The sequence below is a fragment of the Melanaphis sacchari genome, unplaced genomic scaffold (genome assembly GCF_002803265.2).
Source record: "Melanaphis sacchari strain LSU unplaced genomic scaffold, SCAv2.0 Contig323_pilon_pilon, whole genome shotgun sequence".
Lineage (NCBI taxonomy): Eukaryota > Metazoa > Arthropoda > Insecta > Hemiptera > Aphididae > Melanaphis > Melanaphis sacchari.
In genome coordinates this window covers 123,068-138,300 of record NW_020271194.1, presented here as the reverse complement: position 1 = coordinate 138,300, position 15,233 = coordinate 123,068, and the positions used below count along the sequence as shown (strand labels likewise).

At 23.1% G+C, this 15,233-nt stretch overlaps 2 protein-coding genes across 2 annotated transcripts in view; one reads left to right on the top strand and one right to left on the bottom strand.

Moving 5' to 3' along the window:
- The first annotated feature begins 353 nt into the window (after window positions 1-353).
- On the top strand, window positions 354-6,238 carry LOC112596493 (WD repeat-containing protein 74-like). The gene is made up of 7 exons (XM_025342206.1): window positions 354-516; window positions 2,067-2,274; window positions 2,335-2,542; window positions 2,707-2,805; window positions 3,235-3,341; window positions 5,150-5,360; window positions 6,158-6,238. Exons 1-7 carry the CDS (start codon window positions 465-467, stop codon window positions 6,209-6,211), a joined length of 939 nt encoding a protein of 312 aa, XP_025197991.1. The 5' UTR covers window positions 354-464; the 3' UTR covers window positions 6,212-6,238.
- A 6,402-nt stretch (window positions 6,239-12,640) lies between these two features.
- The window catches only part of LOC112596490 (homeobox protein SIX6-like), a 35,890-nt gene continuing 33,297 nt past the window's right edge, over window positions 12,641-15,233 (bottom strand). Inside the window, exon 3 of the mRNA XM_025342197.1 lies at window positions 12,641-13,086. Within this exon, the coding sequence (XP_025197982.1) occupies window positions 12,708-13,086 (379 nt within the window). The 3' untranslated portion in view covers window positions 12,641-12,707. The remainder of the gene's footprint in view (window positions 13,087-15,233) is intronic.

Genomic DNA, 15,233 nt, shown 5'->3' with positions numbered 1-15,233 from the left:
AATATATGTTAATACATAATATAAATATATGTTACAACATATTTTTTTTATTTGTATTGCGTTATTATTATATTATCATACTAAATTTAACCTAAAATTAATAAATTTAATTAAAAATTTATAAAATGTTCAATTATTAAAATAATATTTAAAAGATTTTAAATGTAACATAAAGTTTGTCATAAAAAGCGTATTGAGTAATAATAATCATAATTTTCAAAATTTATTTTGTGGAAGCTGTGAATAATTGTGAATTCATGGAGGTAAAAATAAAATCCTCCGTTGGATAAAGAGTTATCGAAGTTTCAAAGAAACTATAAGCACGTGGTTTACGATAACGTTAGTATACGCGACGAATAATAATTGATAAGATACCATAAAATTCGTCTCGCCGCTCTGTAAAACAATATTTTATTGATTTTTTCATTTACAACTGACGGTGAATAATTTATTCGTTCAACAAAATGGCTTGGACTTACGATGCGGTAATTGGATTCAGCAATGGAATGTTAAAAGGTATTATTGAGAGTTTTATTTTGTTTTGTTAAGAAATATGTGTAACACAGATTTTGATCGTAACCAAAAAGTGTACTAATAATTTTTATTAATTTCTTTGTTTCTAAATTCATAGAAGTGTGAGAACATTTAATGTTTATTGTTTAGGACTGTGCACGTTATTTAATTAAGTTAATGCATTAATATAAATAGTTAATAATATTATTATAAAAATATAACTACCCTTGAGCATTATTATTCAGACTTAGAAATGAATATTGTATAAGTTATTCTAAATTGAATCATAATTAATAATTTTTACTATATAATAATCCTAGTCATTATAAAAGTTTAATGGTAACTAACTAACTATATAAACATTATTAATTAAAAATATGTTGATCATCTCGATAAGCATTTTATAGATTAATATTATCATAATAAACTTTTGACATGTGGGTTGACATGATTATGAAGGTGATTTCTTAATTTGGAATAGTACAGCTTTGCTGTTTCAGTGACTTTAGAAATGCAAAGGTCGGTGTGAAGAGTGTAATTTGAGATATAAGGAGGAGCATCAGTTATGAGTCGGAGGATTTTCGATTGAAACACTTGTATTTTTGTATTTGAAATTCTGGCAGTTCCCTAGAGCTGTATATTGTACAGCCAGATGGGTTTAAGAAGATTATAGGTATGAATTTTGGTTTTTAAGTTTTGAGGATTTGCCGAGGATGGGTCTGAGTGAGTAGAGACGTTGGTTTAGTTTTAATTTTGTTGTATGAATATGTTTAGCCTATGTCAGGCATTTGTTGAAGGTTAGACCAAGATATTTGGCTATGTCGGAGTTTGGAATAGGTTTGTTGTTTATATACACTGGAGTAGGATTATTTTACATTTTTTATTATATAGATTGTATAAATTCTAGATTAAAAAAAAAAAAAATGTATCTCATATAACTTAATATGTGTCTATAGCAAAAATAACTTAATTTTATAGCAAAAACAAATGTGAAAATCTTAACATGTATAGTACCTATTTTAAAATAAAATTGCTTACTTATGCAGGATTATAATATCATTGATGTACATACCGTATAAAATCTTTGTGAATGTGTACTGATACAATATTTATGTTTTTTCATTCAATAGAAGAAGAGTAAACAATAATAGCTCATGTTTAAAATAGGTACATAATGCAGGCAGGAGGAATAATATAATTGACTTGGTATTATGTCATATTACTATTTTCCTTTATTCTTTACTCAGCAAACTCTCATTTATACTATATCTTGTATACATGCCCAGGTGTCCTTTAAATATTCTAATCTAAATAAAGTTACTACCAATTTAATTATTATCTCCGAAAATAATTTTCTACACAATATTTACATAATTTTATATTTTTTTAAAATTATTAAAATAATCATTTTATATCATCAACAACTAGCCAAAAAAAATGAATAAGTTTCTTAGTTCTTAAATTAAATAGGTATATTTATTTACTAACAATAGGTAATCTAAGAGTAGCTTAATAGTTGTCTAATATGTTTTAAAATTATTTTTTCTTAACAGGTGTTGAGCTTCAAAAAAACAAGTTTAAATACACTAATTTATTGGAAGCATCTTTAAAGTTAAATCATCTTAGCAATTATGATGAAAACAAAGCTATTTTAAGTTCAAAAAGAAAAATTTTATTATTCGATTTGAAAAATAAGAAAATGTCTAAAAAATATCTCATTCGAGAACCAGGAAATATTGTTGGTGTACTTAAAAGGAATAAGTAAGTAACTTATAATAAATATTTTGTATTTCATAGCTAATAGTTTATGTTGTATAATAGTATTTTATATGCTGGCGTGGACAATGGAATGGTGGTTATTAAACCTATTAAAACCACTTCAATTATTTCTGAAAAATTAATTGCTGGACCACATTTATCATGTGTTAGACAAAACCTTTCATCAGATAAATTAGCAACAGGAGGAAATGAAAATCCGTTAAAAATATGGGATTTAGAAACAAAAGTGATTGAATTCACTGCTAAAAGGGTAAGTCTTAATTTAATTTATTTGTTTATTTTTTAATAATTTAAATGTATTTACCTATTTTTTGTTATAATTGTAGTATATATTTTGTTAACAATGTATATTTAAGAATAATTTGATGTTAATAGTTTTAAAGATTCCTATTTATTTTGTTTTATTATTTTTAGCCTAAACCAGATATGCTTCAACTCAAACAGCCTTGTTATGTGTCTGATATTCAATTTTATAACAACAATAAAGTAGTAGTTTCTCATAAACATGGAGTGGTAATTATTAATTTATAATTTATATAAAGTGTAAAAATGTTTAAAAATGTATATTCTAAAAGTTTCTAGGTTTTACACAGTGGTAATTAGTAATCAGTTATTTATTTTTAGAATATTAGATACAGATATTTTTAGTTTTTTGTTTTTAAAGCAATTATTAACATATATATATATTTAAATACTATAGTATTATGATTTAATATGTTTAATTAATATTTTGCTTTAAATGCTCATAAAATAAATATTCATGATTTACCAATTAGTTACACGTGAATATAATTCACTGATTTTTTTAAATTTAATTACACACAAACAACAAACATGTTATCAAACGATCCTTAATTTACATTCAAATCCGAGAGCATTAATATTTATTTACAATGAATAATAACGTAGTATTATAATTTAAAATATATTTTTATATTGTAGGTTGATTTACATGATCCATTGTCTAGTCAAAGACGACCAGTGGCATCTTGTAAAGCAGAAAACACTGGTTTTGTCAGCTTAAAAACAATGCCAGATTACAGTGATTAGTAAGTGTATATTTATCGTTGCAACACTGAGTACCAATTTAAATTTATATATTTTTGCCTAACAAGCACTAAACTAAATTTAATATTTTGAATAATATATCTCATACTGTATTGCCCCTCTTAGCTAAAATTTCATAAGGTTATAATATTAAAACGAAGTGTGAAATATTGTAAAAACAAAAACAATATTATCAAAATTTAAACAATTTAAATACCATACATTTTCAAATAAATAAAATTATATTATGATTACTAAATATAAATATTTGAAAATTATAAAATCATAAAAAATGATCTATTTACTATAATTATATTGTAGTTTAGAATAATATTGTGTAATTAAATACAATTCTTATTTATATTAATGTATTAACATTTTTTGTTTCAATTAATTATAATTTGAAAATATTTTAACTTTAATATTTAGTACTTTTCAACGTTAATTTAAATATTGTTATGCTACCTTTGGTTTATCAATATGTTTAAATTAATTTTCTTAAGACTTAGGCCCATAGAATTATTAAATAAATAAATAATGTTTGATGTATAATAATTTTAAAAAGATGCAAAACCAGTTTTTTTAGAAGTGATTTTGTCTATTTTAGCTTATATATACATTGTTGTATATTTATACTTTAGTGCTTTGGGGCCTAGGGTCTAATTTTATATTATAGTTAACCATCTAAATAAAAGTTATAAATATTTAAAAAAAAAAAATCTTTTTAAATTTGAAACGTTATTTGTTTTATTTAATTAAAATAAATATAATAAAAATAAATTTAATGTTGTGTAGTATAAAAGTATTTAAACTGTGTAGTGGTAGGCCTTCGATTTTATATAAAATTTAATTAAAATAACTTTATTGTAGTTTGAGCTTAAATAACACATTTTTTTCTTGTGGAATATTAATATTAGTTTTTTTAGAAAAAAATTAATAATTGATTATGTAATTTCATGAATTTAAGTATTTAAGGCTTAATATTTAAGATGATACCGTATTAATAACATTGTTACTTGTATTTCATAAATGTAGTTTTCTAAAATATTTGAATATTATTGTGATTATTAAATACTCTTTTCTTAAATATTCAATACATATTTATATTGAATTTTTTTTTTTTTATTTTATCTACTTATTATTTTATAAAAATTAGTTTAATTAGCAATTTATTTTAAATGATATAGAATATTTAATATAAATAAGTATTAGCATACTTTATTACAGTTATGCGTGTTGATTAAAAATAACTTTTTTTATTTTTTTATTATGTAGGGTTAGATTAAATTTAATATTATTTCATTCAAAAAAAAAATATATATAAAGTTAAACAATTTTCTGATAACCAAATTTATTTATTATATTTACCAAACTTACATTATAAACATATAAAAACAAATTAGATTATTTTTTGTTGAATTAAAATTAGATATTTTTCAGTAAATAAGTATGATTAGTAAAGATACAAATATTTTAAGCATAACTTAAAAATTTCTATTGTTACTTCTTACATAACTTTTTGTTAATTTTTCTGAGTTAATAAATATTGAAATAAAATTAATATTTAATAGTGATGTCAAATCATTTTTTTCTTATTATCTATTAAGGTTTATACTAAACAATTATTAAAACATTCAAAGATATTTTTGGATTGATATTAGTTAAACTTTTATATTATTTCTAATTTCATCCTCCATATTTATACACGTGTCATTTATTGTGGTGATTTACAAATTTAAAATTATAGTTCAGTTGTCAATAGTTATTAATAAAACATGTAAATATTTATAAATTATTTTTTGAATTGCAGTGAAGTAATCGTAGGAACATCAAAAGGATCTATATTTCATTATGATTTTCGTGGAAATTCAACATTACCAGTGAAAACATTCAGAGGAAGTACTGGTTCAGTAAAAGCAGTGTCTTGCATAACTTATTTAGACCAAATGCATGTAATGAGCATAAGTTTGGATTGTCACATAAGACTACACAACTTTATGACTGGTGACCTCACTATGCAGGTATTGTATTATTTATTGAAATATTAATATAATATGTTATTAATAATTAATTTATTTTTTATAAAATAAAATGTATTATATCATATTATATATTAATTCTAATTATTAGAGCCAACATTTTGAAGTACCTTATATTTTTACTACTTGACTCTTAAAAAAAATTGTAGAACACTTTTGCAAGAGTTTTTATGTTAAAGTATTATAGAAGACACTAAAATTACATTGGAGTAAGATAATCTATTATTAAATCTAAAGAATAGAACTTAATCTGTGTTTTCCCATTGATTTTTATTCATCTGGTTTTCCATTTTACATAAAAATATTCAAATACTTTTAAAAATCAATATGCAAACAAAGATAATATTTTTATCTTAAGTTTTATAATAAATCAATATATTTAAATATTCATATTTAATAACATAGAGTTAGTTTTGGTGACATCACAATTATTATATAATTTATTTTTTAGACAAAGTCAATACATCAGGTAGGTAATTTTAATCTGATACTGACTAACATTAATTTTTAGTTTATCTGTATTAAGTATTTTATATGGCTTTATATGTGTTGTGTTCTAATTTCTAAGGCAATAAAATATGATAAGTGTAAATTATAATAATAATAAAAATAATTTTTATAACATCAAAATTAAAATGTTTTTCATTGTTAATTATTAATACATTATCTTATTTGATCAATTATGTTATAATTATATTATTATTCATGTATATTTTAATCAATTTTGTGTTGAAACGTTGAAATTAAAATTATTAACAATAAATTTTTATTTGTTACAGGATTATATTGTAGCCAAGCCATTAGCATTATTGTTCAAACCAGATGAAGCTTAATTTAATTTATTTGTTTTTCTTAAATTGTAAATTTACAATGACCTTTTTATATAAATTAGTATAAGAGTATTTTTTAAACTTCTATAATTATTACATACAATAAATTTAAAATTATTCCCTAGTGCTTTATTATACTATCTATAGATAATAAGCAACATTAATTTAAATAAATTAATAATCTAAACTGAACTGAGTACTAACTCAAATTTGGTTAATTAGAAGAGGATGATTATTTGAACAGTTGTAGTTTTTTTTTTTTTTAATATTAAACATATAAATTTGTGGGAAAAGATTTTTATCTCCTAAATATGATTTGTGTACTCCCACAAAAAGATTAGTAATGTAGTGAATTATTAATAAGTTATTTCTGTAAACTACACCGAAATGAAATAATTTTTCTTTTATTTCTCATATAATATTGTATATCATTTACATCATTATGTTGTTTAATACAAGTAAAAATAAATAAATAATTTTTTATTTGTTTTTGTATCATATAACTTAAAAAAATCCAATTGTCAAATATTTTTTTTTATTATTCTAATCCAATTTCTACTGTTATTCCATTAGTACAAAAGTATAAAGCTTACTTTCACATATTTTTTAAATGTTAAGTTAATATTATTTTAAGATTTGTAGTATTGGTAATTGTCAAAGGAAATTTAGTATTATATACAACTATTACATTTTAATGATTGTGCATATTATATTTATTCTATGTATTAATAATGAGTGAATATTGAATATTTAACTATTTTATCACAATAAATTTTTCACTTCCCAAATATGTTATTTATTTATGGCAGTCTATTAACTATTATTTTGCTATGTGTTTTTATTTTTTAGACTTCACTGTGAATAGCATAATTATTTATCTTATTATTTAATGCGCAATCTGATCAGAATCATATTTAAACTATTCTTGTTTTTGTTATTGAATAAGTATTTAAGAATGCCTTTAATAATTTTACAATATGTATGATACCTGGAAGAAGTATTTTGAATTCTTAGGTACATTGATATTTCAGTTTTTCAGTCTTAAATTTTTTTTTTTTTTTTAAACGTCAAATATACTCAGGTGTGTTCAGTTGCGAATAAATTAACAAAAATTAATTATTGTTATCTTTGAAGAAGTTTATTGGATTAATTGTTTGAAGATTTACATTCTAGCATTCTGGAATAATAATTTTTATAATAGTTCATATGTGTACCTGAAATATATAAAAATGCTTCACACATTTTTGATTGTATTGAAAAGGGACAATCATCTACGAGTTCAAATACATAGTTTTTATTTTGCATATTTTTGCATTTTTTGTACTTTTTTGAAGTTAGGGTCATTTTTTTTTATACTTTATTGAAATCTGGGTTATATTTTTATAAATTTTGAATTTTTTAAAATTTTAATTGGTCGTTATTGATCGTTATAAATTATTGTACAAACATATAAAGATACAACATTAAAATAAAATCATAAACATATTTTCTAAAAATATTTAATACTTCAAAATACCAATCGTTTTTATGTATAATATAAAATATACTTGTTAGATTAATAGAGCAATAATCGATAATAATGTTCGATTACGTGTTATCTTCATCAATTTATTATTAAATTTAACGTGCCATTATTGGTCATTATACCAGAAGATGAATTTATTAGGTATCTAACTTACTTAATTGTTATTTATTTTGTTTACATTATTATTTTTAATCATACTCATAACCATGCTTAGTTATTTTATGAAGTTATGTATGGATACTTAAAATCTATATAATTCATAAATTGTATATTTTGAGTTAATAAACCTATAATTGAGATATAATTTAATTACACATCAAAAACTAATTATTCAACCAGATACCTTACTTAGGTTTGTGTAAGAAAAAAAAGCTTTATACTATCTGTAAAACTAAAAATGCATTAAAAAATATATGAACGACAAAGTTAAGTTTAAGAAATATATTTGTTAATTTTTTTATAGTAACAAATAAGTAAGTTTAATATTTTTCATTGAAAAATAAAATAACAAAAAAGTTTAACATTAGGAACATAATATTAATATAAAATAGTAGAAGTATAATTTTTGTTATGGTTTAATTATTGTAAATTAAAATAATAGTAATGAGTAATGATTAATGTGTTTATTGTACAAATAAAGGTATTTTAATTGATTACGTAATAATTCCTGTAAAGTAACTGAAGTTAAAAGTTAACAGCATATTATTATTATACACTTTTAATCTAATTGACCATATAATTTTCATAAATGTATCTGTATAAAACAAAGCTAATAATCTAAATTTTAAATTACACTTAATTATCAAAAAGTTAGAGAGTAGGTAGGTATTAGTTTTATGACTATAACTAAAATGTTTGTAATTTACTAGTTTAAATTGTTCATATAATAAAGCTGCAGAGCTAAAAACTATTTTATTATTAACTTACCAAAATTGTTCAAAGGGTACCATCATTTTTAATTTGTGATGAAACGTCTTCTAAGTACAATGGATTAGCTAAAAGTTTCTAAAATTATTTGTTAATGATTATTCTATTTTATATTATGATTCTAATTTCATATCTTGTAAATTATAATTTCCATAGATTAATTATCTTATCTATTCTTAAGCAAGATCCACAATAGTAGTTGTTTTTGCCAGGAAAATTGTTAACAAGATAATATAAATTTATCAAGTCATCAAATACCTAGATATTCTTTGCAAGATTTTTTTTAATGATTTTGGAGAAACAAAAAATTTAGATACATTTTTTTCTCAATTAACTAATAATACTCTTGGTATGGTTCAACCATAATATACATATTTTTATTAGTTGTTAAATAGCTTTTTAGCTATTGTCTGAATTTACTATTAGCATTAATTTTAGAATATTCTAAAATCAATGCTACTGGGTACGTTCATGAACATTGCACTACTTTCTTTCAAAAGTGTATAAGTATAGATGTATACCTATTATCGTTAACACTTCTAATATAAAGTATACATGATTTTTATATTAAAGTATTAGTCAATTTGGCATTTATTTCAAAACTGTCATAAACTTTACTTCGTACCTATAACGGTACTTCTTATTATTATTTTGAATAATTATGCATCAATGGTTTTTATAGAAAAAAATACTTCTTTGATATTTTATTGGATAAAATACGAATTAAAAGAATTGAAGTAGGTGATTAAGTTACAAATATTAAGATCGGTATATTTGATAATTGGCAACAGTTAGAATTGTTTTTTATTAAAAATGTAATAAGTGTAAAAGAATGCATGAAACCAGCTAGTACCTATCTACCTACTTCACAAAATTTAAATTTAAAATTGAGTTTATAAATTGGTGATATTATTTTAAAAATTGACGTATTTGAATTTAAAATGTTAAATATTAGCGAGCCAAGTGATCGATACATTTTTTTACAAACGGAAATTAAACAGAATGCATGTCTTTTATAGATAACTTTTTTTGTTGCCTTAGAATTTTGATTTAAGGATCGATATTACATAAGTTTTACACAATCATTCAGTATTAAATACTATAAAAAATAATAAATACAACATTTTTTTTTTACATTAGGTACATATTATAATCCAATTATATTTTATTTTAAGAACAATTTGTACAGTACATAATATTAATATACAATAAAAATATGAATACCCGTTCGATACAACCATTCAGGTGTTTCTATTTATCAATATTAAAAAAAAATTAACAAAAAATGGTCGTGACCATCCCATGTAAAGAGATTTGAACGTGGTTACATAAATCATGTCAGCAGCACAGCATATATCTATATATATAGCTTAGTTTTGTTTTCCTAACACGTTAAATTTCAGCGTGACTTCTATCCAACTAAAATTTAGTGTTAGGTTTTCATAAACCTTCAAAATGTTCTAAATAATAATGACGAGTTAATTTTTCAAATTTTCAATTCTATCATACACGAATTAAGTAGGTATTAACTTCCATAATTATAAAATTGTGTTATATCAAGACGATAGCCAGGTATATAAGAATTCAGATAGAAAATAAATCTGACATCTGTTAACTAGTAATAATTTCGTATATTCTTATTTATAAAACCATGTAAGAAACTAAAAACTTGGTTTCGGATTGTAGGTACATTATTTTTGAAACGAAAAATAAATAAAATCATTTTAAAATTACTATAAAATATTATATATATGTTTTTATACATATATATTTTATGCTAAAGAAGATAACTTTATGAGATTTATGTATACACAATAATACAATATATAATATAATTAACCACATTTGGCATTTCAATTAAATCAACTAGGTAACAACGATAAAAACTATTTTAATAATTTATACACACATACATATATACGTACATTGTACATAATATACAACACATTATCTACTTATATTATAAAGAGATTATTTTCAAATCGATTGCACACGCCAATATTGCATCGTTACTCGTATATTATAATTGCGGCGAACTTTATGGCGCACAAACGTTACTTTACAAACAAATTAATCACACCATTCACATCATATTACTTAGGTACCTACATATAGGTAGGTGGTATTTTTAATATTGCAGTTATCTGTTATTTTTCACTCGCGATAGTCAGTGGCCCTAAATAGTGTGATTTATTTTAAGTTAAATATCATAACTGTATTAAGTATCAATTTGTTTGCGTGGTAGGATGGTTGAACCAATATTAAAATCGATATAAGTGAAAACTTATTTATTATTTTGCCAATAAATTTATGAAGCTTATAAAAACTAACGAACTTATGTTTTAACCTAATGGTAATTAAAAATCATTTTTGAATTTATTTTAAGATTTTTTTGAATTTTTTTTATGAAAATTCGTTTGTGCTTAGAAGTAAGTGCGGGAGATGGAAGCGGAGAGTTCAACCTCGGCATACGTCGTGTTAAAAAGTTATCTACGTGATACCCGTGTAACGTGTCATCTGGAACGTCAGTAACACTGTTAACAGTCTCTATAAATCTAATGAGCAAGGTGTAACAAAATTCAACGAAAAATAAAAAATCGAAATCATGGAATCTATAAAAGGTTGATAGAGTTAAAATAATATTTCTATTCTTAAATTTGAAGATTAGAATATTTCCGAGAACCTATATCTTATATATTTACAATGTCGATTTTTAAAATAATGTTTAACAGAATATTGTCTAACGGAGAGTGTATCGCGTCTTACGTTTTCTTAAATTAAATTAAATACCATTATTTTTACCGTATTTGTTTACTCTCGTACGAGTAAGGTATAATCGAATAATAATCGTGCCAGAAAAAAAACCTATACATGATATAAAAATTAAAAATAAATATCTTGTAAATGAGATGTGTCTGGTTGTGCACAGTTATGTCTGTTATCTGGCAATAGTTTCAAAACAAGGTAGATATGACTAATATGATATCCATATATTTTTATTATTTTTAAATCTTATAACTATATGATTCATACGTGCAATACGTGTATGAATACTCGTATAATTTCGACTAATTATATTTTTGGATTTTCATATCTAATTTTCAGAATTATGAAACTGACTATATACTACATTATACTTTTTTGTGTTAAAGATATGATGGGTAAAAATATCATTGTCTTTTTTTCCAATGCTATTAGGTGATAACTAAAATACAAAAATAAGTCAATTTGAAATGTAAAAGAAATCAAATAAATTGAACTCACATTTATTGTGAATTGTATAGATTAAATTATCTAAATAATATTACTTATGTATGAAATGCATATTATTTTGTATAAAAATTCACAACATTTAAATTTAATTAAAAAAACGCATATAATAAGATGGAATCAGACATTTAAAAAAATGACGACACTAGCTACAAAAAAATGTCGATTAGACGATAGCACATATTACATTTTGGCATTGGAATTAAAAAAATACATTTAGTACAAGATCAGCTCAAAAATGGTTCTTAAAATAATTGCAAGTTTAAAGCTGTCTGGTGGTAAGTACCTAGGTATATGTGGCGTCGCAGTTCATTTTTTACAGCTAATATATATGAGCCTTATGCCATAGCTCTAATTTTTAAAAAGTAGAGATAATAAGTTTCTTTCAATTACTGTTAAAAGTTTTATAAAATGTGCAACTATCGATCAAATTGAGTTATTATTTATTAATAATAAATAATTATTTTTTGCCGGTTACAAATCGATTGACGGACGTGTTTGATGGTCTGAAACACAAATCGTGGGCTCAACGAACGTTTTGTTAATATTATATGTTTGACATTATTATTAAAAAAAAAAAAAAAAAAACAATTAAAAAATTAATAATAATATCTATACATAAAATAGTGGGGTTTTGTTTACAATTTGTGCCATTTTGTATATTTTGTTTTAAAAATACACATTAATATCTAATAATATAATAAATAATAAGATAGAGGTACTGCTTTATATAGTTTATAATATATTATATTACGATAATTAATAAGCATCAATTCATTATGAATGCGATGCGGCCGAAGTTTGTGGTATGGGCTGGAGCATTTGGTGATGGTGGTTGTGGTATAGGTGACTGAGATGATTGTTGTTGTTGTTTATGTTATTGTTGTTGTTGCTGTAATGGTGTTGGTGAGGATGATGGTGATGGTGATGGAGGTGGTGTGAAGGATAATCGGACGGGAACATTTCCGTGTCAGATGTCGGGTATCCGGCCACCACTGTGGCCGTGGCAGATTTGAGAGCCGCGGCTGCTACAACGGAACTCATTTTTCCGCCACCTGTGGACGAGGCCACGCTCTGGTAACACATCGACTTGACACCGTGCATGTCAGTCATTTCATAGTTTCTGCTGTCTGAACTTCCAATACTCAGCAAATCACTAATAAAAAAAAAAAAAAAAACAAAAAAAATTACAAAACTAGTAAATCAACAGCATAAAATGTATTATGGACATAAATTTAACTAATCGTCTGGAAAAGGGTGTGAAAATAAATAAATCTATCATTTGAAGCGCTTTATAGACGAATTCGATAACATTAAACTGTGCAGCGATAAAATATGTTTGTTTTGTGCACGAGCGCAATATATTAAAATGAGACATATGATATTATTTTATTTTAATCATTATTCATTATTTATTATTATACCAAAATGACTATATACGATTTGTTCTTCATCTGAACAACACTCGAATAATAACCAAATAGTATATTGCGTTCTAATGTGTACTCATAGCAATTTTATGTAAATTACATACCAAAATTTAATATTAGGTATCCACCTAATATAGCAATGTGGAAATGAGTAATAACTAATAAGAGTTGGAAATTTAATGCTATATCATTGAGAATATCTGTAATGTTTGTGTTAAATTTGAATTCAATGATAAATTCGTGTATACAAAAAACGATTCTGAGCAAAGACGGTCAGTCAGTTCATATGTTACAAAGTATTTTTTACAAAATTTTTTTTGATATTGCTATTAAAGTATTGAATTTTACTATAATAGGTACCTGTTGGCTGTTATGGTATAGTTTGATATATTATTTTTCAAAAAAGTTTCATTAGTTTTATTATTAGTATTTAATTAATACAATAGTATATAAGGTATTAAATCATAACAATGTAAGTAAAAGTTTTAAGCCCTTAATTTTGTTTGTTCAATAAATGAACAACGCTGTGGTAACAATGATATCAACTTCATGTGGTACTAAAGAAATTAGTCGCGTTAAAACATTTTCAACCAAAAAAAAAAAACCAAATATTTTGGTTCAAAGACCAAACTTAATTTCAAAGTACAACATATATATGGGAGGTATCGATCAACAGGATCAAAATCTTGGATATTACCACGTTGCAGGAGTTTGTGCAGGAAAAAGTGGTATTGGCCTTTAATTACATGGATATTTGATGTAGCAAACTAGCAATATAAAACAGTTAGATTTTATACAATAAAACAGGGAGACCAAAAGTATCTCAATTTGAATTTAGAAGAGAAGTAGTAAATGTTTATTTTGAAAGATACAAAACTACTCCTATAGGATCAGAATGCATATTAAAATAAATTTATTTGTCAGTTTCTCATATGTCAAATGTATTACGTTTGACATAATCACTTGGTAAAAAATACAGAAGAAAAAAAATGGAACTAAAAAAAAAAAAAAAAATAATGGGAAAAATGCAACTAAATTGTACAAATAATGTGTTCAAAATATTCTGATGGGTTATACATCAATTGTTTTAAACCTTTTTATTCCCAATGATTAATATTTATAAAATATTTTGAGATTTTTTTTCGTACAAGCTGTATAAGTATATAAGGAAATGTTATTTTTTAAATGTACTCAACAGTAGTATATATTTGTATGTTCACAACACTTTTCAGTTGGGAGATTACTTTACTTTATAATTTTATGTATATGCTTAAAGGATTAAAGAAGACTGTAGATTGTAATTGAATATTAGTTAATTTAAAAAAAAGCACAATAAAATTGTCTATTTAATGAAAATTAAGTGAGAATTATATCATTATACATAATTATAATAATGGATATGTATTTCATATTACAGAAATGGGCAACTGGCAGTTTGCGTACAGTTTTTTATCTAGTCAATGTTACATTTTCAAATTACTTTATAATATTTTAACATTTATCTATATTTTATTTTATGTTTTTTAACATTGAAACATAATGTAAATATAAATAAATAAGTATAAAGGGTAATTGTAAATATTAAATTTGAATGGTATTTTTATTGCTTTCTCTATTCTATGACCCATTAGATTTAAAAATTTTAAAAATTAGTCCTTTAGTAATTTTGAATTTCCTATATCTGATATAATATATATATAATACGTAATGCCGATGAAGATTTCAATTTTTATATTGTCATCTCCTTTAATTGTGATTTAATATTTTTATTTTTAGTTCAAGTTATTATTTTGCGAATAATAATGTTTAATAAAATTGTTTAATTGTTTAGTTAAAATATTGTTCATTGTCTATGTACTATATTATTTTTAGA